The following is a 24,049-nucleotide window of genomic DNA, read 5'->3' as shown; positions in this document are numbered from 1 at the left end:
TAAACTGACAACACACACTCAATCCAGCAGCTCACATAGCATCTATGCCAACATTCACGAGTCCTGATGAAAGGCCTCAGCCTGAAATGTCAACTCTACTCTTTTCCATAGATGCAGCCTGGCCTGCTGAGTTCCTCCAGCATTTTGTGTGTCACCAGTTCAATCAACTGTTAATAGACTGCTGATCAACATCAATTATTAGATAATTGCAGCTCCAGCCAGTAATTAGGAAGGCAATTCTTGGTGAGATCTTTGTTCTCCGAATTGCATTTATTTCCAGTATTAAACTCCCCAAATAACATCAGCAAAGCATGTTGTCCACTTTAAACAAAACTGGTTGGAAACCACTGGTCTTACTTCTCACAGAACCAGTTTTACTCACAATGATTCCAATGAAACGGAGCTATTTAAAGAATTAGCTCTCGCCGTCCCACTCCCTTTCTTCACCATGATTTGTAATCCTCTGCAACCTCAGAGATACATACATTTCTTCAAATTTCCTTATGACTGTGAAGGAGAACATTTGGCCCATCAAGTCTATCAGTGCAAACCCATGTTCCTCTTCACTTGTCTGTCACCTATTCTCACTCAGATTCCCTCATCTCCTGTTACTTCCCGACTCACTGGGAGCAATCTAAACCACTAACCTGCACAGTTTTGGTTTGTGGGAGTATCTGAAGGTAATCCACACAGGGAGAATGTACAAACACCTCAAAGAGACAGCCAATTGAACATGGGTCATTGGAGCGGTGAGGCAGTGGCTCTGTTCCCTGTGCCGCTATGTCCACCCCTAGGTTCCTGGCCTCGGGATTATTCTAGACTGCTGCAATGTCTCACAGTTTGCTGCTCAATGCTATACAGGGGAGGCCAACCCAGCTCCCTGTTTGAGGAAAAGCGGGGAGGTTTGCTAAGGCTACTGGGGAGAGTTTAAACTAGAATTGTTGGGGGTTGGAAACCGAACTGAAGAGACTGGGGAAAAGGAGGCTGGCTCACAAATAGAGAAAGCTTGGAGACAGTGCAAGAGGGATGATAGGCAGGTGATGGAGAAGGGATGCACTCAGGATGGTATGACACCAGGAACTATAACTATGTTCTTTGAAGCTCACAAGTGAAGGTTACTATCTTTATGCACTTTAAAACAAACTGCATTAATGTGACCACACATTAATGAGTCCAAAGCTTTTCACAGCTTTGATATGTCCCTTTGTTTTGTCTCCTCATTGAGTTACCAACTGAAGAGCTTTCTCAATTGTTTATTACCATGGTAACCCTGACTCCACCTTATCAGCAATGAACATTTTGTCCCATCCTTCCCTTCCTTGTCCTTCGCAACTCCCAGTGAATGTTTCTTGCTTTTCCAATTCTGACAAAGGGTCTTCTGTAAACAATAACACCTCCCTTTCCATGGATGCTTTTGACCTGCTATTTCCCAATGTTCTCCCTTTAATATAGTTTCCCATCCTTACTTGCAGTGTATACAAGTTGAAACACTTTCATCTAACATTATGTCAGTCATACAGGCCATTGTATATCAACAGTACAAAATCAAGATAATTGCACTCCCAGAAGACATTTCACTACTCATCCAAGAGGCTTCCTAAGTTCTGATCCAAAGTGGCTAATTTTCTGGCTCATAAACTCTATGAATTGTTTAAAGGTGTAACAATCACATGAGGGTCTTTAAGAGTTGCAGAGGTAATGAGAGGGTCATTAGTTTTATCTTTGTACGAATGGAGGTGTGATCTGTTGTGGTGATGCTGGGGTAGAGATGTTTGGACTGGATTGTAAGTAGCTGATAGGTGGTATCGTACCCCATCCCCTTTGTTCAGGGATGGGTTTTCCAGTTTGACAAAGATGGCTTCTTTAACCCCTCTTTCAAACCACCTGTCCTCTTTCATCTAACATTCTGTGGTTTGGCAATGCCAGTCGGGTTGGCACATTTTGAAGCACAGCAGATATATATAGTTAACTAATTCTAACTAAGATCTAAAATTAACTAAGAACTGTAGCAATCTTCGGGAAGTTCAGCTGACAGTGCTTCTGAATTAGGGAAACTTTGGGTTATGGATGAATCTTGGAACCCTTATGTGACCAAGTAAGTGCCTACACTTAAAAAATACAGTTCTCTTTTACAAAAGAAGATGACTGGGGCAATTTACACAGTCTGGACTTCTTGTAGTTTAGCACCAGTCAGATCCAAAAGGTGCTGGGCCAAAGAGTTTCAATCTGTAAATCAGGCCTGTTCTTTTGAAGTTTAGATAATGAAAGATGATCATACTGAAACATGCAAGATTCTAAAGTGATGCTCAAACAGTTGTCTCAACTGGAGGGCATACCAAACTAAATCTCTTCTGCCTGCACATGATCCATATCCCTCCATTCTCTGCACAGTTGTGTGCCTATCTAAATGCTTCTTAACCATCACTGTTGTATCTGCCTCAGCCACTCCCTGGGCAGTTCATTCCACGCACCCACCACTCTCTGTGAAAAGCCCGTACCCTGCACGTTTCCATTCAATTTTCCCCATCTCACCCTAAGTGCATGTTCTCAATTACCTGATATCTCCAGCCTGGTAGAAAGATATGACCACCTATGCTTCTGATAATCTTATAAACATCAGTTCTCCCCTCAGTCTCCAACACTTCAGAGCAAGCAACCCAAGTTTCTCTAACCTCTCTTGATAGCTCATTCCCTTTAATCCAGGCAGCTTCCTAGGAAACCTATTCTGCATCCTCTCCAAATCCTGTACATCCTTCCTGTAATATGGTGAATGGAACTGCATATATTACTCTGAATGCAGCCTAAACAAAGTTTTATATAGCTGCAACATGACTTTTTGACTCTTATACTCAATACCCCGACCAAAGAAGGCAAGTACCCTATCTTCTTTCCCACAGCTTCTTCCGATCTGCCATCCAATTTCTGAATGGACATGGAAGCCATGAATACTACCTCACTACTTTTTTTATTTCTGTTTTAGCACTATTTATTTCATGTAACTATTTGATAGACATATGTATCTTGATGTAAATCACAGTTTGCTTTCTATATTATCATGTATTGCAAATTTCACGACACTTGTCAGTAATACTAAGCCTGATTCTGATTCTTGCTTGACCACTTGCACTGAGTTATAGGTTGGGCTCTAAGATCCCTTCATAAGACCGTAAGGTAGAGGAGCAGAATTGGGCTTGTTGACCCACTGAGTCTGCTTCACCTATCATAGCTGTTCTTTTTTTTCCACCTCATTCTCCTACCTTCTCCCCATAATTCTTAAGCCCCTTATCAATCTCTTCCTTGAAAACAGGCAATAACAACCTCCACAGCCCTCTGAATTCTGCAGATTCACCACCTTCAGGCTTTAGAAATTCCTCCTTATTTCAGTTCTAAAGGCACGTCCCTTTATTCCGAAGCTGTGCCCTCAGATCCTAAACTATCCAACTAATGGAAACACCTTCTCCGTGTCCAATCTATCCAGGCCTTTCAGTATCCAGTCAAATTCAAAAAGCCCCCCTCATCCTTCTGAACTCCATTGAATCATCAAATGCCCATCATGTTAATCTTTACCTTCCCAGGGTCATTCTTGTGAATCATCACTAGACCTTCTCCATGGCCAGAAAATCCTTCTACAGATACATGGCCCAAAATTGTTCCCAATATTCCAAATGCAGCTGACCAATAGCTTATTAAGCCCCAGCTGTATATCCTTGTTTTTGTATTTTAGTTCTCTCAAAACCAATTCTAACATTGCATTTGCCTCCTTTACTACCAACTAAACTGGCAGGTTAACCTTTTGGGAATCCTGATTAGGGATTCACCACCTATTTCTAAATTTTCTCCTCATTTAGAAAATAATCTATTCTTTCTACTGCAGTGATAAGTGCACAGGAAGAAGAGGAGTTTATTCTCTCAGAATTGTAAATTGTTGGAACTCTGCACCGCAGAGAGCAGTGGAAGCTGAAGGGTGAAGCTGCTGATTGTTTTCTGGACTGTAGGGTTTTGGGAACAGGTAGGAAAGTGGAACAGAGTCTGGTGCAGATTGGTGTGGCCTAACAACCTCATCCTGTTCCTCCTGCTCTGTACAACCAGGTGCTCTGTGCATGAATCAGAAATGCTGCAAGCAGGAAGCCGAGTCAGCAGTTAGCCAACTCAGCCTTGATTTTTTTGGGTTATAAACATGAACAGGTTTCCCTGCAGCACTGAGTGAATTTACTGAAGCCAGAAACTTGTTCAGTGTGAGACTGGGTACAGAGGGGCAGGGCTGTGTGTGTTCAATATTTGTGGAAGCCTCAGGCAATCAGTGTTCTTTACTGTAGAAAGCTAAGTTAGGTATAGATAATACAGAGTGATTTACTTTCAGTAGATAAACTGATTAGACAAAAAACAGTTTTATCTCAAATGCATAGGTACGGTAATCAGAATATACATTCAATGGCTACTTTATTAGGTACAAAAGTACACCTGTTCATTAATGCAAAGTTTTAATCAGCCAGCCATGCAGCAGCAACTCAATTGCATAAAAGCATGCAGCCATGGACAAGAGGTTCAGTTATTTCTCAGACCAAACATCAGAACAGGGAAGAAATGTGATCTAAGTTATTTTAACCGTGAAATGACTGCTAGTGCTAGATGGGGTGGTTTGAGTATCTCAAAAACTGCTGATCTCCTGGGATTTTCATGCACCACAGTCTCTAGAGTTTACAGAGAATGGTGCAATAAAACAAACAAAAAAATCCAGTGAGCAGCAGCTCTGTGGGTGAAAATGGCTTGTTAATAAGAGAGGCTAGAGGAGGATGGCCAGAATGGTGCAAGCTGACAGGAAGGCAACAGTAACTCAAATATCCATGCATTACCACAGGGGTGTGCAGAACAGCATCGCTGAATGCACAGCATGTCAGACGTTGAAGTGGATGGGATACAGCAGCAGATGACTATGAACATACACTCAGTGGTCACACCATTAGGCGCAGGATGTATCTAATAAAATGGTCACTGAGCATGTAGATAAAGTGTTCAGCGTGATATGAATTTAGATAGAATAGTATGGGATTCGCCTGGCCGATTCCAGGGATGAATACACAAGAGACTGCAGAAACTTGAAATATGGAACAACACACAAAGACACTGAGGAACTCAGTGGGTCAGGCAGCATGTATGGAGGGCAATGGACAGATTATGTTTGAGCAGAGAAACTCTATCCACCCAAAATGTCAATTGTCCATTTCCCTCCATAGATGTTGTCTGACACACTGAGTTCCTCCAGCATCTTGGCGTATAATTCCTGGGAGGAAAGGGTTGTGTTATTAAGACAGGCTGGACAGTTTGGGTTGTATTCCTTGGTGTTCAGAATGAAGGGTGACCTTGTTCAAATTTAGTAGATCCCAAGGTGCCTAACAGGGTAGATGTTGGGATGTTTTCACTATATGAACAAAGGGACATAGTTACAAAATAAAGAACTGATGATTTAAAACTGAGGTACGTAGAAAATTCTTCCAAGCTATCTGGTTTGATAGGTGGCATGATTAAGCTGGATAGTTCTAGTTATTGACAGGGCTTTCAGTGAATAAATTGGAGGGTAGTGGGAGGATTCAAGTAAGGGAAAGATTATAGAATTACTTGTCTAAACAGTGGAAGGGAAAATGAGATGAAGACCTTGTAGTAACAGGGAACCCTAAACAAAGTCAGTTTAAGGAAATAATGAAAAATTAAAATTAAAGAGAATACCATAGTGTCTTTTTTGTTACTGGATACTACAGTTATCCAGTTACATCCCAAGGTCATGCAGGTTAGTATGCTAGTCAGACACTGGAGTCAGTGAAGTGGTAGATTCTAGAGATAAGTTTGGTGTGTAAGACAGAATACGTCACAAAGTAATAAGCGTGGGAATAGAAATTACTTAGAATGGTCTGAGAGACCATGTAGATTCAATGGGCTGAATGGCCTTGTTCTATGCTATTAATCAATGCAAAATGTTGGATTTCTCACTGCCAAATTTACCATCTCAAGACAGAAGGGAAGGAGGCAAGCAGAGTTTTATAAAATCATGAGGGACATAGGTAAGATGGATGGATGGTCACGGTCATTTCTCCAGGATAGTGGAGTCTAGAGGAGGCTTTAAAAGGGACCTGAGGGGCATCCTATTCACACAGAGGGTGATGTACAGTATATATAAAAGTAGTTGCCAGTGGAGGAAGCGATAGTGACACTGCATTTACAGTCAGACAGGCAGTCATTACAGGTATTACATTCTCATTACAGGCAGTCAGACAGGTATGGAGACTGGAAAGGTTTAGACAAATATGGGTCAAAGGCTGGCAAATGGTATAAACTCATTTAGGCTCAGCAAAACAATTTTGTCAGCACAAATGAGTTGAATTGAAGGGTCTGTTTACATCTGGATAACTCTGTTTCAGTCCTGAAGATCCTAGTTAGATCCTCCTAGTTTTATGTGTCCCCACCGCTACGTGGACTACAATGATGCTCTGGACAAGGAGAGCCTTTAGTTTGTCAAAAACTACCTTGCGTTTAGCATGACAGTGGCAGCAGTTTCACCAGGTTCACCTTGATAAACCCGCTCATCTCTCAACACTCTGCTTCTCTCTTATAAAGATAAAGGAAAAGATCAGCTTTATTTGTCACATGTACATCAAAACATACAGTGAAATGCATTGTTTTGTCAATGACCAACACAGCCTGAGGATGTGCTGGGGGCAGCCCGCAAGTGTCGCCATGTTTCCAGTGCCAACATAGCATGCCCACAGTTTACTAACTCTGACTCGTACATCTTTGGAACGTGGATGGAAACTGGAGCATCTAGAAGAAACCTATGTGGTCATGGAGAGAACCATGCAAACTCCTTACAGGCAGAGGCGGGAACTGAACCTGCATTGCCCTTACTGGAAAAATGTCCAAGCCTCCTTTTTCCTGATTACAGCAACCTCCAATATATTTTCATCACATTCCCCGCAGATATTTCCTGCTCTTTTTCCATTGTCCATTGGGCCAATCCCATCTCAAACTGGAAGAATTTCCATACCTCCCAGCAGGTGCTAGACAATAGTCAGGGTGAGCCCTTTCTCCCCAGATGACCAGTAGGATTTACCAGTGACTGAGTGGGGGGGATTCCAGCAGAGACATACAAGCCTGAGAGCTTGCATTCTGCATTGTGTTGTGCTTGGCTAATTCCCAGAGCCCAGGGTGGAATTTAAGGACTCCCTGGAGAACAACTAGGATTTCCAAGATCTATGAAGTTGATTGACAAAGAACACAGACATAGATCAGGCCCTTGGGTTGTTGATGTTGTGCAGAACACAATGCTAGAGTAAACTGAATCTCTTCTGCCTGTTCGTGATCCATATTCCCCCAATCCCTGCATATTCATGTGTCTGTCTAATAGGCTCTTAAATGTCACTATTGTATCTGCTTCTACCACCATCCCTGGCAGCATGTTCCAGACATTAGAGGATATGAGATAAGAGTAAAGTCATAGAGTTATGCGTCACAGAAAGAGGCCCTTCAGTCTAAATCTCCTACACTGACCAAATTACCAAAGGGAACTAGTTCCATTTACCTGCATTTGCCTCATAACCCTTTAAACATTTCCTTTCCATGTCTCCGTCCAAATGCCTCCTAAAAGCCATAATTGTAGCCACCTCTACCACAACCTGTGGCAACTCAATCCATATGTCCATCACTCTCTGTGTGGAAAAAGTCTTCTATAAACCTTTCCCATCTCACTTTAAACCAATGCCCCCTAGTTTTGGACTCCCCACTCTGGGAAAAATACTTTGACCATTCATCTTATCGATGCCCCCCCATGATTTTATAAACTTTCATAAGGTCACCCCTCAGCATCCAGGGAAGAAAATTGTAAATTGTAATCTTTAAGTCTCCCCTTATAATCCAAGTCCCCAGTCTTGATAACATCTTCCTAAATATGACATCCTTTCTGTAGCAGGGTGACTAGAACTATATACAGAATTCCAGAGGTGGCACTAACAATGTCTTCTACAGCTGTAATGACACCCAAATTCCTGTTCTCAATATTCTGACTGAAGTTCCATCTTCACCAGACTATCCACCTGTGTCACAACCTTCAAGGGACTATGTAGTTGCACCCAAAGGTCACAATATTCTACAACAATCTCTAGGGCTCTACTACCTACTGTGTAAGTCCTGTCCTGGCTTGTCTCACAAAAGTGCAACACCTCACATTTAGAGTCATGGAGTTACAAAGCATGGAAGTAGGCTCACCAGCCCAATTCGTCCATGCCAATTGTGTTGCCCAGCAAGCTAGTCCCATCAGACCACCTTTGGCCCATCAAGCTTTCTAAACTCCTCCTATCCATGTTCATTATCTAGATGGTGTTTAAATGTCGCTGATGTGCCTACCACCAACACTATTTCTGGCAGCTCACTCCAAATTCACACCAACCTTTGCATGAAGAAGCTGCCCTGATGTCTCTGATCTTAAACCTTCGTCCTCTTGTTTTTAGCAGCCCCTCCCTGGGAAAAAGACAACATATTTTCACCAGTTGATGCTCTTCATGATTTTATATACCTCCATCACCCCTCAATCTCCTATATTCCAGGGAATAAAGTCCTGGTCTACACAACCTCTCCTAGCAACTCAGGCCCCCAAGTCCAGGCAACATCCTGGTAAACATTCATTGGAATTAAACTCCATCTGCCATTCATCAATCCACTGGCCCAGTTGATCAAGGTTCCACTGCAATCTTAGATAAATCTCTTTCTTTGTCCACTAATCCACCCACTTTAATGTGATCCACAAGCAATTATTAACCAGTCCAAACCTTACTAGTCACTTACTACTGTAAGAGTATGACATAGAGATAGAGGATTATCTTCTTTTGGTAGACAGACTGGAAGGACTGAATTATTTCCTTCCCCCCTCCCATTTTCAATTTATCTAATTGTTATAGGACCCACTGCTTTAGACAAGGTGACATTGCTGTTGTTGATCATAGATTACCACGCCAAAAACGCCACATCAATCTTCTCCTTTAAAGAAGGAAATGCCCCAACTCACACCAGATCTCAAGATACAATCCCTCAATCCTCCTGCTCATTGTCGCAATTGTCAGTTTCCCAGAGAATTCCCACTGAGCTGAGGTTTTCAGTGGGGCGTTGAGGGTGTGCTGTACCATCTGAAGCACCGTCTTTGTGGTAAGACATTAAACGAGATTGCTCGCAGAAGAGAAATATCTCGCTTCATTGCTGGTTCTCCCGGCATCCCATCTCATCCTCAACACTGCCTCCAAAATTGAGTCTGCTTCTCTCACCATGGGTACTGCCTGACCTGCTGAGCATCGCCAGCATTTTCTAGTTTTTATTTTTGGATTTTGACTTAGACAGCATCTGCTTTTATTTTGATTTTTCACTGAAGTAGCTCACCGGACCAATCGAGAACAAGCTACCTGTCACCTTTCCCAAGCCACATCAGTGATCAGGTCTTTAAATTACCTCCAACCACATGGCATAAACATCAATTTCTCTAACTTCCGGTAAATATCCTCCACACTCTCCTTCACCATCCCCATTCTTTTTTCCCTCTCTCACCTTATCTCTACCTGCCTATCACCTTCCTCTGGTACTCCTCCCCTTTCCCTTTTTTCCATGGTCTTCTACCCTCTCCTATCAGATTCCCTCTTCTCAAGCCCTTTATCTCTTTCACCAATCAACTTCCCAAATCCTTACTTCACTCTTCCCCCTTTCCCAGTTTCACCTATCACCAGCCACCTTGTACTTCTTCCTCCCCTCCCCCACCACCTTACCCTGATCTTGCCTTCCTCTCCAGTTCTGATGAAGGGTCTCGGCCCGAAACGTTGACTGTTTACTCTTTTGCATAAATGCTGCCTGGCCTGCTGAGTTCCTCCAGCACTGCAGGTTTTGTCATGTTCGAGGCCTACACCATTGTCAGTATCTGATTTTGGGATATTCTCAAGTTGTGACACCCATTGACAGGGAGCATCTCTGTCCGTCTTTTCCTGAACTCTTGAAGAAACTACATTGTGCATTACTGTGCTGACTGGAAGTAAGTAGCCACATCAGATATTAATTAGTCAGCTGCATTACATCAACTCAGTTCTGACCTTCGAGGAGAACCTAAGATTTGATTTGCTGTACTACGGCCGTTAGGCATTGTTACAACTGCTCTAATTTATCACCTGAGTGGAATATTTTCCGCTCAGAGAACTTCTCTTGGAGACAACTGCATTGGAGACCTGGTTGAAATCCACTGCCTTACCCCTGCCAATCTCCCTGGTCATATGCTGCCAGAAAGATTGACAGGGTCTTGGTGTTTCTGCCCATTGTTTACAAATGTACTTGAGACCATTGTACAAAATGTTGCTGAGACTGCAATTGGAATACCGTGTGCAGATTTTGTCACCTTGTTATAGGAAGGATGTCATTAAGCTGGAAAGAGTGCAGATAGGATTTAGGAGGATTCTGTCAAAGGTTGAGAGCCTGAGTTATAGGGAGAGAATGCACCAGCTTGGACTTTATTCCTTGGATTGTAGGAGACAGAGGGTTGACCTTTAGACTACATCCACACTAGACCGGATGATTTTGAAAACGCCGGTTTTGCGTAAAAACGATAGATGTCCACATTGCGTTTTTAAAAATATCACTGTCTACATTGAAACTGAGATTTTGGCGAATCTCCTCCCACTGTGCATGTGCAGGACTCATCTACTGAAAACAAGCGACATGTTTGGTGTCGAATCTCGCCATGAAAGTGTGCATTTGTCCAATTACAGACTAGAAAAACTTAAAATGATGGATAGCTGTTGGCTCTCACGCAGGAGAACTTAAAAGTAAAAAAAAACAAATACTGGAGTGTACGGAGGCAACTGACAGGGAGTTCATGGCCAGTATAACTGGCTGACGACAAACATTGAAAAACTGACTAACTCTGTTGCATTAATAAGGCACCTTGCTAAATGTATAAAACATATCTGCATCAGTGTTATCTTGTATTTCCATACAATGTTACATTAGGCTGTTACACATCTATTGTCAGAAAAGTACTTGCATAAATAGGTAAACCACCTTTATACAAGCAAGGACAGAAAACAGGGCAAAGTGAGTATACTTATTTATTCAGTAATTTATGGGTCAAAGTATTTGGTGAGTACAGTTCTAATTCTTCTGATGTCAGTCTCATTGCCGTCTGTTCTGAAATTGTTAGATTGTGTTCAAGAAAACATTGCACTGCCGTCTGGCAGAGTTTTCAGATTTCTCCGGTTACCCCGTCCACACTGCTCTGGCCAATCTGGCGTTTTCAAAATTACACACTTTGGAGAGCGTTTCTGAAAAGCTCCGGTTTCAGGGGATGAAAATGCCATTTTAGTGTGGACGGAGGGTAAAAATGAAGAGAAAAAGCTTCGGTTATGGATTTATCCAATGTAGTGTGGACGTAGCCTTACAGAGGTATATAAAAGCATGAGGGGTAGAGATAAAGTGAACTCACGCAATCTTTTTGCCAAGGAAAGAGAAGTAAAAACTATAGGCAAAGGTTTAAACTGAGAGGGGAAAGATTTAAAAGTGGCCTGAGGGGAAACTTTTTCATGCAGAAGGCAGTGAATATATGGGATGACCTGCCAGAAAGAGTTATTGAGACAGGTAAAAGAGTAACATCTGAAAAACAATTGGATAAGTGCATGGTTAGGACAGTTTTAGATGGATATGGATAAAAGGGAGATGAATGGGACTAGCTTGGCAGACATCAAGGTCAGCATAGGTGAGTTGAGCTGGAGCCTATTTCCATTTCATACCACTCTATGTCCTTGGTGATATTACCAATAATAAACTATATTGGTAATATTATCAATAATAAACTATGTCCTTGGTGATATTATCAATAATAAACTGGGTCCTCTGGGATATTATCAACAATAAACATTTCATCACCAAACTGGAAAATAGTAAGATGAGAGAGAATGCATTCTCAAAGGACCTTTCCTAACCTAAAGTTGTCCCAAGACAATGAATGTGGTCAATAAAATACCCCTGAAGTATGTACCCTGCTGTGGTGTAGGATATTCGACTGCCAACTTGCATACACGTTGGGGGGAGGGGAGGAAGAACAACAAGATACAATGGTGGAAGTTCCAGGTGTCAGAGGTCTTGAAGTGTGTGAAGTTACTATTACTCGAGAGAAGGTTCTTGAGAAACTGAAAGATTTGAAAGTAGATAAGTCACCTGGTCCAGATAGTCTACACCCAGGGTTCTGAGAGAAGTGGCTGAAGAGATTGTGGAGGTATAAATAATGATCTTTCAAGAATCCCTAGATTCTGGCATGGTTCCAGTAGACTGGAAAATTGCAAATGTCACTCCATTCTTCAAGAAGGGAGAAAGGCAGAAGAAAGGAAATTATAGGCCAGTTAGTCCGACCTCAATGGTTGGGAAAATGTTGGACTCAATTGTTAAGGATGTGGTTTGGGGGTACTAGGAGGCACATGATAAAGTAGGCTGTAGTCAGCATGGTTTCCTCAAGGGAAAACCTTGCCTGACATATCTGTTGGAATTCTTTGAAGAAATAATGAAAAGGATAAGCAAGGTTGATGTTATGTACCTGGATTTTCAGAACATCTTTGACAAGGTGCCACACTTGAGGCTGCTTAACGAGCTATGAGCCCATGGTGTTACAGGAAAGATTTGAGTTTGGATAAAGCAGTGGCTGTTTGGCAGGAGGCAAACAGTGGAAATAAAGGAAGCCTTTGCTGGTTGGTTGCCAGTGACTAGGGGTCTGTGTTGGGACTGATTCTTTTTACGTTATATGCCAACTGATGGCTTTATTCCAAAGCTTGCAGATGATATGAAGGTAAGTGGAGGGGCAGGTAGTTTTGAAGAAATAGGAAGGGTATAGAAGGACTTAGACAGGTTAGGAGAATGGACAAAGAAATGGTAGATGGAATACAGTGTTGGGAAGTGTATGGTCATGCACTTCGGTAGAAGAAATGAAAGGGTTGACTATTTTCTAAGTGGAGAGAAAATACAAAAATCTGAGATGCCAAGAGATCTGGCAGTCCTTGTGCAGGATTCCCTAAAGGTTAATTTGCAGGTTGACTCTGTAGTGAGGAAGGCAAATGCAAAGTTAGTATTCATTTCAGGAGAACTAGAGTATGAAAGCAAGGATGTAATGTTGAGACTTTATAAAGCACTGGTGAAGCCTCATTTGGAGAATTGACAGCAGTTATGGGCCCCTTGTCATAAAAAGGATGTGCTGAAACTGGAGAGAGTTCAAATGAGGTTCATGCAAATTATTCCAGGATTAAACAGCTTGTCATATGAAGAGTGCTTGACGGCTCTGGGCCTGTATTCATTGAAATTTAGAAGAATGAGGGGTGACCTGATTGAAACCTATTAAATGATGAAAGGCTTTGACAGAGTGGATGTGGAAAGAATGTTTTCTATGATGGGATTGTCTAAAACCAGAGAACACAGCCTCAAAATAGAGATGCCCTGTTAGAACAGAGATGAGGGATTTATTCAGCCTGAGAGTGGTGAATCTGTGGAATTCTTTGCCACTGGCAGCTGTGCAGGCCAAGTTTGTATGTGTATTTAAGGCAGGGATTGACAGATTCTTGATTGGTCAGGGCATGAATGGATATGGGGAAAAGGCAGGAGATTGGGGATGAGAGGGGAAATGGATCAGCCACGATGAAATGGTGGAGCAGACTCGATGGGTCAAATGGCCTGATTCTGCTCCTATATCTTATTGTCTATGGTAGTAGGTGGTAGGTGAAACTGGGAGAAGGGGAGAGGGTGAAATAAAGAGCTGGGAAGTTGAAGTGAAAGAGATAAAAGGCTGGAGAAGGAGGGACCTGATAGGAGAGGACAGAAAGCCGTGGAAGAAAGGGAAGGGCAAGGAGTGCCAGGGAGAGGTGATGGGCAGGTAAGGAGATAAGATGAGAGAGCGAAATGGGGAATAGAGAATGGGGGGCAAATTGCCCCCTGTCGTCCAGTTAAGCTTCTGTTCAATGATGCCATCTTGTTATGTTCTACCAATACACTGCTGTGTCCTGATAGGCAAAAGGTGCCGTGAAGCTCTGTTGATTGGGTCATTAATTACACCAATATCTCTCCAGTCTGTCCCTGCCCTGTGCTGCTCAGGCCCTTATAGACATAGCCTTATCTTTGTTTGAATACTGCTGTTCTATCCAGCCCTTCATGCAACTCCCCTATACTCTGGCACTGATGATGATGTCACTGCCCTTGGCTCAGGTCTCCCTTTCCCTTTAAAATCATCGGCATTCCCCCTCCCTCCTCCCTGTTGGACTCAGTTCCACATTCAGGGCCCTCTTTGAGTCAGGAGATTACTACTGAGTGGCTGGCAAGAGCTAGAACGAGGTATCAGGAACCAACACCTCCGAACCTCTGTGACTCACCTCCAGCAACTTCCTGTTTCAGTCTCCTACATTACTGACCTCTCAAACTGAAATCCAAACTTCTCAAAACCTGCCCCGTTCATTCAGCCTCCTCAGGGCCTGTTGAAAATCTGGCTGAGTGGTACCACAACAATAACCCCTTACTCAATGTTAGCTGATTATTGACTTCAGGAGGAGGAAACTAGAAGTCCATGGGTCAGGCCTCATTGGAGGGTCAGAGGCAGAGAGGATCAACAACTTTAAATTTCAGAGGACTTATCCTGGGCCTGGAACGTAAGTGTAATTATAAAGAAAGCACCTTTACTTCCTGCGGAGTTTGCAAGGATTCAGCATGATATCTAAAACTTTGTCAAACTTCTATAGATACATAGTGGAGAGTATACTGACTGGCTGCATCCCAGCCTGACATGGAAATACCTATGCCCTTAAACAAAAAAATACTACAAAAAGTAGTGGATACAGTTTAGTCCATCATGGGTAAACCCCTCCCCATTATTGAGAGCATCCGCACAGATCATTGTCGCAGGAAAGAAGCATCCATATCAGAGATCCCCACCACCCAGTTCATGCTCTCTTCTTGCTGCAGCCATCAGGAAGAAAGTACAGGAGCCTCAGGACCCACACCATCAGGTTCAGGAACAGTTATTACCCCTCAACCATTAGACTCTTGAACCAAAGGGAATAACTTCCATCAATTTCACTTGCCCATCACTCAAGTGATCCCACAACTTATGGACTCACTTTCAAGGACTCTTCATCTCATGTTCTTGACATTTATTGCTTATTTATTTATTATTATTACTATTTATTTCTTATTGTATTTACACAATTTGTTGTCTTTTGCACATTGGTGCTGTGGTCTTTCATTGATTCCATTATGGTTATTCTATTATGGATTTATTGTTTATGCTTGCAAGAAAATGAATCTCAGGTTTGTATATGGTGACATATATGTACTTGGATTATAAATTTACTTTGAATTTTGAACTTTGAGCTTTCTTTACCTCATATCCGCACATTCTGCAACATTACACTGGCAGGGTCACCCGTAGGTTCTCTAGGGTAGATAAGGTATAAGGCTCTCGTCTCTGCTTTAATAACACTCTTCCTGAAACTCCCCCTTTCTAGTCCTTCACACCCTCTCCTGTTCCCCTCACCCTCTGGTCTCTCCCCTACTCCCTCTCTCCAGTTTCTCCTCCACTCCCTCTCTCCAGTCTCTCCCCCACTCCCTCTCTCCAGTCTCTCCCCTACTCCCTTTCTCCAGTCTCTCCTCCACTTCCTCTCTCCAGTCTGTCCTCCACTTCCTCTCTCCAGTCTCTCCCCAACTCCCTCTCTCCAGTCTCTCCTCCACTCCCTCTCTCCAGTCTCTCCTCCACTCCCTCTCTCCAGTCTCTCCTCCACTCCCTCTCTCCAGTCTCCTCCACTCCTGCGCCAGTTTCTCCCTCACTCTCTCTCTCTCTCCATTCCTTCTCTTGACTTGCCCTCTCCCTCTCTCCAGTCTCCTCCAATCCCACTCTGCGTCTCTCTCCCATTTCCTTTCTCCAGTCTCTCCCTTTCCCTCTCTCCAATCTCTCTCATTCTCTCTCCATTCTCTCCCCCTCCCTCTCTCCAGTTTCTCTTCCATTCCCTCTCTCCAGTTTCTACCCCTCCCTCTCTCATAGTCCCTCTCCCATTTATTCTCTCCAGTCTCTCTCCCTTTCCCTCTCCTGTCTATACCTCTCTCTACACTCTCTCAATCACACTCTCCAGTCTCTCTCTCATTGCCTCTCTCCAAAATTTCCCATTCCCTCTAACCAGTCTCTCTCCTTCTCTCCAGTATCTTCCCTCCCTCTTACCAGTCTCTCTTCCCTGTTCCCTCTCTCCAATCTTTCCTTGATTCCCTCTCCCCACACCATCTCTCCGATTCCCTCTCTCCCAGTTCTTTCCCACTTCCTGTGCAGGCAGCAGTCTATCCCTCAGTCACCTCATGTATGGCCCCCTCACTGGGCACAACTCCTAGTCTTCCTTGGTAGCAAAAGAGAAGGCAGAAAAGATTCAGCAGGGTGTTGACTGGAATGGAGGGGTGTAGGCTGGGCTTATTCTCACTGGAATATAGGGACGAACTTGCAGATTGGGAAGGACACAGTTAGGACTGACAATCTCTTCCCACTGCAGGAGTCATCTACAACTAAGGACACCAGTTTGAGGTGAGAGGGGAAAGAATTAAAGAGGTCCTGAGAAGTATCTTTTGCCAGATGAGAGAGGAGGCTTTGTGGAATGAATGGCCAGAGGCAGTGCTAGAGGGGGTACAATTACAACATCTGAAAGGCACTTGGAATGTACTTAAAGAGGAAGGCGGAAAAGGGTACAGACCTAATGCAGGCAAATGGAACTTGTGTAGATGGAGATCATAACCGGAAGGACAAAGAGGGCTGATTGGTCAATTCTGTTTGTACAGGTCCACTTCCCCCACACTGTCTCCCTCAACCTCACTGCCCCCCACAGACTTCCCATCCTCACTGTCCCCCCCACCCTCATTATTCCTCTCACACTATGTGTCACCCTCAACTCTTCCCCCTCACTTTTTCCCTTCATTCTACCCTCACAGAAACCTTAGTCCATCTGTACACAGCCTTGCCAGGCCATCCTGGGACCCTGTATACACCCGGGCCAGGCCACCCCGGGACCCTGTATACACTTCGGTCAGGCCACCCCGGGACCCTGTACACAGTCTGGTCAGGCCACCCTGGGACCCTGTACACAGCCTGGCCAGGCCACCCTGGGACCCTGTACACAGCCTGGCCAGGCCACCCCGGGACCCTGTACACAGCCTGGTCAGGCCACCCTGGGACCCTGTATACACTTCAGCCAGGCCACCCCGGGACCCTGTACACAGCCTGGTCAGGCCACCCCGGGACCCTGTACACAGCCTGGCCAGGCCACCCCGGGACCCTGTACACAGCCTGGTCAGGCCACCCTGGGACCCTGTATACACTTCAGCCAGGCCACCCCGGGACCCTGTACACAGCCTGGCCAGGCCACCCCGGGACCCTGTACACAGGTCTGGTCAGACTATCCCTACATTAGTCAAGTCAAGTCACTTATTATTGTCATTTGACCATAACTGCTGGTACAGTACACAGTAAAAACTGAAAACGCTTTTCAGGACCATGGTGCTACATGAAACAATACAAAAACTACACTGAACTACGTAAAAACAACACAGAAAAACTACACTAAAAATGAATGCGATCGAGGACATGGTTCAGTGGAATGACAGGTTGACCTGTGAAGGGAGACAAAGTGCTCTGTGCCTGTATTCTCTGAAAGAATCAGAGGAGACCTTCACAAATTCAGAGAAAACTGCAAAGATCTTACAGGGCTGCTCAGATCAAAAATGAAACATTTCTTCACTCGGTTGGAATCTCTGGAATTCTCTCCCCAGAAGGAATGCGGAGACTCAGTAAATGCTGCAACATGGAGTTTGAAATAAACAGCCCGGGCTCAGCCAGCATGTAGCCTGCTGAATTCCTCCAGCAGGTTTTTTTATGTTCAACACAGTAACTGGTGGATGTTTCTGTGTGGGAGGGAGTTGAGGGACATGGGTCAATTCAGGAAGGCGGTGCTGAGGCTGATGGTTGCCATGACCTTATTGAATGGAGAAGCAGATGTGAAGGGTCCTTCTCCTGCTCAGATCTCTTATGTTGTGCATTGCAAACCTTGAGCTGGCACTCACGAGCCTCGCTGACTCCTCCCTGATCTGGCTCACTACCTCAACACTCAGCAGCAGGTTGTGGCTGCTCCAACCTCTGTTCCACAACCCTCCACGCCAACCCAACAACAACTTGCCTTCCACAGGACGAGATCTCCCACGGTACCGAGGCAGAATGACACCAGCCTGGGGGCAAGGTCGCTGGTGGTGGCGAGTGGGATCGAAGGGTTGGAGAGTGTAAGGGGGAGGAAATAGAGGCGACGGGGGCAGTTCCAGTGCTCAGCCCCAGAGGGAGTGGGGAATATTTCCTCTGCCAACACTGTAATTCCATACCAGTTATTGTCAAGGGGCTGTGTAACCCCCATGCTACAGCGCCTGAATCCCACAAAGTACCACAGCTCATCAAGCACAATCAAGAGGGAGATATGGCTAGTGTAGTGTGAGAAGGCAATACGGTGTTGTACAGTGTAATGGGGAGGGAGGGGACACAGTTGTGGTGGGGTCTCACAGGGAGAGAAGTTGCAGTTGATGCAGGGTGTTTATTAGGAAGGAGAGCGGACAGTTGTCAGGGAGTAATGGGGTCAGAGAAGGCGCATTTGTCACAGGGCTGAAGGGAGTAGACTGTAGTTGTCTAAGGTTGGGGGGGTACAGTAGGGAATTGGGTGCAAGGAGGTACCATCATCACAGGGTATAATGGAGAGGAAAGAGTACAGTAATCACACACTGTCACAGCTGGACTTACCACTCGGGCCTTGGGCTGATGGGCTACTGCCTGCAGTGTGTCTGGGCTGACCTCCCGGACCCTGTCTGTGTCGCTGGAGACGTCCTCTTCCGACTCGTCCCAGGAGGAGGAGAAGCCGGCCGAGGAGGCAGAGGATGAGGAGAGTTTGCGATTTGAGTTCCAACTGGCCGGGGGCTCACAGTCCTCAGCTGCCTCCTGGGAACTGTTGCCGCTGTGCTCTGTGATGATAACGTGGGGGATTTCCACCCCGCCAAACGCATGAGACCCCCTCTGCTGAGGGGTCATGGCTCCCTGTGGGGACGGGCTCCCTGCCCTGGTCTCCTCCGCGTCTCCGATGCTGCAGTCACAGATGAACCTCTGGCACAGTCGCTCATCTTGGACCGCCAGTGGGAGGGCCAGCTCACAATGTCCTGCCTCCTCCCTGCCCATCCCATCTGAGTCTGCTCTGCCTCCAGCCTCAGGCCGCCGCCGGCCCCTTCGGTCCACGCACTCCTGCTCACTCCCAGGTTTCCTCTCCAGCTCGAGGGGACGCCTCCTCGAAGGCACGGTCCACTCACTGACCCCTGGGCCCAGCTCCTCCCTGACCCAGTGGCTGTCGGAGGGAGGCACAAGACGGACATGGCACCGGGACACGTGCCTCTCGGGCACCTTCAGCACTGATCTACCCGTCTGTGGGGGCCCTTCGCCCTTAGCCTCGTTGCTCATCACTCCCAAAGTGCTCAGGGTGCAGGTGGCCATAGCCCCCCGGCATGGGGTCGCCCGCAGACAGCCAGACACTCCCCCCTCTTCCTCCACACCGCCTATCCGATCCTTCTGCTCATTGCAGAGGACAGTGGCAGAAACAGCCTGTCCTGGGGTGGAGGCGTGCAGGGGGTAGGGGTAGGGATCCGTTCCAGCCTCCTCTGCCCTCACTACAGAAGACTCAGGGAGCACCAGGTGCAGACAGGACATCTGGGCTCAGTGGCTGCTTGAAGAGTCATGTCCTCTGGTACTGGATGGGTCCCAGCCCTGGGCTGTGTCAGCCTGCTGCAGCCGCCTCAGAGCCTCTGTGCTGGGGACATGTGTGGCAAGAGGGCCGAGCCTCCAATGTCAATCAAACCACACCCACACACTTGCAGCTTTCTGTGCAGCCTGCTAGGCAAAGTTTAAATGTCCAGAAGAAACAGTCTTTGGAATGCAATCCCAGCAGCACCAAGAGTGTGTGTGTGTGTGTGTGTGTGTGTGTGTGTGTGTGTGTGTGTGTGTGTGTGAGAGAGAGAGAGAGAGAGAGAGAGAGAGAGTGTGTATGAGAGAGAGAGAGAGAGAGTGTGTGAGTGAGTGAGAGAGTGTGTGTGAGTGAGAGAGTGTGTGTATGAGAGAGAGTGTGTGTGTGAGAGAGTGTGTGTATGAGAGAGTGTGTGTGTGTGTGTGTATATGAGAGAGAGAGAGAGAGAGTGTGTGTGTGTATGAGAGAGAGAGAGAGTGTGTGTGTGTATGAGAGAGAGAGAGAGTGTGTGTGTATGAGAGAGAGAGAGAGAGAGAGTGTGTGTGTGTGGAATTCCCAGACTGCAGATGGTACCCCAAACGTTATATCCAGAGAGTTGCTGGTCACTAGGGAAATCTGGAAGGCAGCCCTTCGACAGCCAGAGACCACAAGAGCATCAAATCCTTGCTGTACATCCCGGCACGTACCGCATCGAACTTCCAACCAACCTTCAGTCCAGCCTGAGATGTGCAGATAAAGAGCTGGCCGACTCTCGCTGCCTCCCCCCGGAGTGGGCTGATGCCTCTGGGCCACGGAGACCGGACTCGGGCTCTGCTCTCTGGTCTTTCTTCGCCTTGTGCTCTGCCGGCCGCTGATATTTTCCGACACCCCCTTCTCTAAGTAACTGGTTGGTTATCAGCTGAAAGTCTGTCAGTCTTCGCGCAGGAAGGAAGTGAGTTAGCTGTAAAAAGTCAAAGTGTGCGCGAAGCAAAGTGAGCTGTTTCCACTCTCTCTCTCTCTCTCTCTCTCTCTCTCTCTCAGAGAGAGTCCAACAACCGGACACTCAGATGTCAGGACACCAACAGCCGCAAAACTCCCAAATTCTTTAAAAACGTCCGCACGCTCATTGCGCCGATGTCCTGGACGGAGTGGCGGAATAAACTGCCGTTTAATTTTGAAACAGTTTGACTTCAGTTTTTGTTTTGAAGGGGAAGCGATTTCAGATCGTATTTTGTCTTTAGCCATTCTCTTGGCGTGTCGGTGGGGCAGACAGCCCGCTGCAGGAGTTTCCTGCCTCGGTATCCCGCGAAGAGAAAGCGGGAGTGGGGAAGGAGGAGACCCTCAGACCCTTTCCGCAGCAGGAACAGTTACCGACACACAGTGTACACAACCAGAGACACACAGACAACGGAAAAGGCACTGTTATGAACACTAAGACAAAGCCAGACGAGGTCAAACATACATAAAAACGCATGCAAGTACAGAGCGACGAGCACACAGTATAAAGAGACAGATATACGGACAGGAACAGACCCACGTATACACATACGTCTGACTGGCTCAGGTGGTGGATTATGCAGGATAGAGTTCAGAGCACAGGTGGGGAGGGGTCTGGTGATTTGTCAGGGGGTATGTTCACGACTGAGAGAGGGATGGATATGGGTAAGTCGCAAACATAGGTTATACAACGCAAAACAGGCCCTTCGGCCCACAAGGTCTATGGAGCACACACCTGCACCCATCCCATTTTATTCTCTCCACCCTCTCATCAGCTTTCCCAGGTTCTCCCAGTCACCTACACACTTGGGCGATTGAGCCACTCAGCAGCTATTCTTTGGGATGTGGGGAAAAAACCGGAGTACCTGAAGGAAACCAGGTCACAGGGAGAAAATGCAGATTCCGCACAGACAGGACCAAACCTGGGTACATGACACTGTGAGAGTCAGGTGTGCCACAAAGCCACACACCAAGTACAACAGAATCAGAGCTACTCCAACTCCTTCCTCATGTTTAAAGACCATGGGGCCAAACTGGGCCGAACTGCTGTGCCTGCTCCTCCCTCCATTCCATATTCTCACTGCTTCCTGAAACTGCTCAATCACCAGGAACTGCATGATTCCAGAATCCATGGTGTTGGTTCGCCAAGTTGGATTAACATGTTTACATTGGGTGATTTTATTTTGAGCTCAGTTTTACATTTCTAATCCTAGTTTCTTATATTACATCCACCCCAGTAAACATAGAAGTAACATAACCATTCTTTTTTTGTGCCTGACTCCCAATGATTTCACCATGAATGTTGCAGTTCCCACACAGGATTCCCCTTTTCATGTGGCCAGCAGGGACTAGGAAGGATGTGCCAGAGGGAGGGCAGAGGAGATTCACTGGGATGTTGCCTGATTGCTGGAGGACTTAAGTTATGGGGAACAATTGGGCCAAGCGTTCTTTAAACCTCAGAGAGGAGCAGGAGTAGGCTGTTTGGCCCCATCCAGTCCATTCTGCTGCACTGAGTCTGGGCTTGTTATTCCTGGAGTGAAGGAGCTGAGGGAAGACCTTATGGAGATGTATAAAGTTATGAGAGGCACAGATAGGATATTCAGAATTTTTTTCCCATGTGGAATGTCTAAAATAAGAGGGCACGGGTTTAAAATGGGAGGTAGGATTATCAGAGGGTGAAGAAAATGGTTGGAATCTGGAACATGCTGTCAGAGGAAGTGGTGGAGGCAAATACAATTAACTGGCAAATTAAATAAATAGAAAATTGGTTTATTATTGTCACGTTTATCAATGTACAGTGAACATTTAGTTTTTCATGCGAATCGTTTCTTTACTGCAGTACATTGTAGTGTGTAAAGGAATTCAATATTGGATTGCAGAGTCATAGTGCAAGGCCATGACAAGGTAAATTGTGAGGGTAGAGTGCATCTCACCATATGACAGAACTAGGGACCGTTCAATAATCTCATAACAGCCAAAGAATTGCATTTGAGCCTGGAGGCTCTGTTATGGGTGGAGGGAGTAGGTTTGAGTGGGAGAAGTCTTTGATTATGCAGAATGTTCTACCAAGGCAGCAAGAACAGTAGACAGAGTCTTCCGAGGAGAAGCTGGTTTCTCCAGTCCTACTTAAGGGTCTCAGCCTGAAATGTCAACTGTTAACTCTTTTCCATAGATGCTGCTTGGCCTGCCCAGTTCCTCCAGCATTTTGTTTGTGTCACTTAGACTTCCAGCATCTGCAGATTTTCTCTTGTTTTGTAAGTTGTTTTGTCCACAGTCGTTGTTCCTTGTGGTCCCAGGCAGAGTAGTTGCCATTCTGAGCTATAATGCATGTGGTTAGGATGTTTCCTATAGTACATTTCTCCACTATAGAAAAAAAAACCATATTGTGAACACTGAATAAAGCTCCCATAGTGGGAAGAAGTGCGTGTGAATCCTTGTTTCACCTGGAAGGACTGTTTGGATCTTTGGATGGTGGGAAGGGAAGAGGTGAAAGGACAGGGCTGCATCACCTGTGACTGCTTGGGAAGGTGGCACCAGTTGGGAAGTGGTTGATAAGAATGAAAGGGGGAACAATCCCCTTCAGAATGCTGTAAAGTGAGGGGAGGAGTGGTGGAATCTTGGAAGAGCCGGTAGTAATTGCAAAAGTTGACCTGCTGAAAGTGGAAGAAGGTGGGGAAGACAGTGAGGAACAGGGGAATACCATTCTTGTTTTGTCCCAGCAAAAGAAGATGTGAAGTACACTGTGGTAGAGAGGAAGTCATAGTTCAGGAAGAGAGAAGACATTTCAGCCACCTACTACAATGACTGTGTAAAAAGTGCAGATGATGATCTCCAGACTCATGTCCTTCACTGTAACAGTGCCAAATTTGGAGCTGGAATCTCCCATAATAAATTGGAGGAATATCAGCTTGGCTCTGTTGTGTTTGCACAGTCCAGACACACAGGGATGAGCGGCAATGGGATTGGAGAAATCCACAAATAAAACACATTGTGGCAATGAAGCCTCCCACAAGGACAGGAAAAAATTCACAACACCTACCAGTTTTTGCAAAATGTCTTTAGATTTTTATACAACAGGTTAGGTGGAAGCATTTTCTCCAGGAGTGTCCCAGCAACTGTGCTACAGGTTGTATACTCTCTCTGTCACAGGGTCTGTGTCTTTGACCAATTACGGCAAATGGTTTTACTCTCTCTACCCTATAAGCAAGCTTAAGGTCGCTGACAGCTTGAGTTGTTACTTC

General features: G+C 45.6%; 1 protein-coding gene across 1 annotated transcript in view; it reads right to left on the bottom strand.

Moving 5' to 3' along the window:
- LOC132401004 (inositol-trisphosphate 3-kinase B-like) overlaps nucleotides 1-21,165 on the bottom strand; it is an 80,222-nt gene extending 59,057 nt beyond the window's left edge. The window contains exon 1 of the mRNA XM_059982715.1: nucleotides 18,848-21,165. Within this exon, the coding sequence (XP_059838698.1) occupies nucleotides 18,848-19,798 (951 nt within the window). The 5' untranslated portion in view covers nucleotides 19,799-21,165. The remainder of the gene's footprint in view (nucleotides 1-18,847) is intronic.
- Nucleotides 21,166-24,049: the final 2,884 nt, after the last annotated feature.

The sequence above is a fragment of the Hypanus sabinus genome, chromosome 10, assembly GCF_030144855.1.
Source record: "Hypanus sabinus isolate sHypSab1 chromosome 10, sHypSab1.hap1, whole genome shotgun sequence".
NCBI lineage: Eukaryota > Metazoa > Chordata > Chondrichthyes > Myliobatiformes > Dasyatidae > Hypanus > Hypanus sabinus.
Note: the sequence above shows the minus strand (reverse complement) of the source record. Positions and strands in the feature narration are given on the sequence as shown.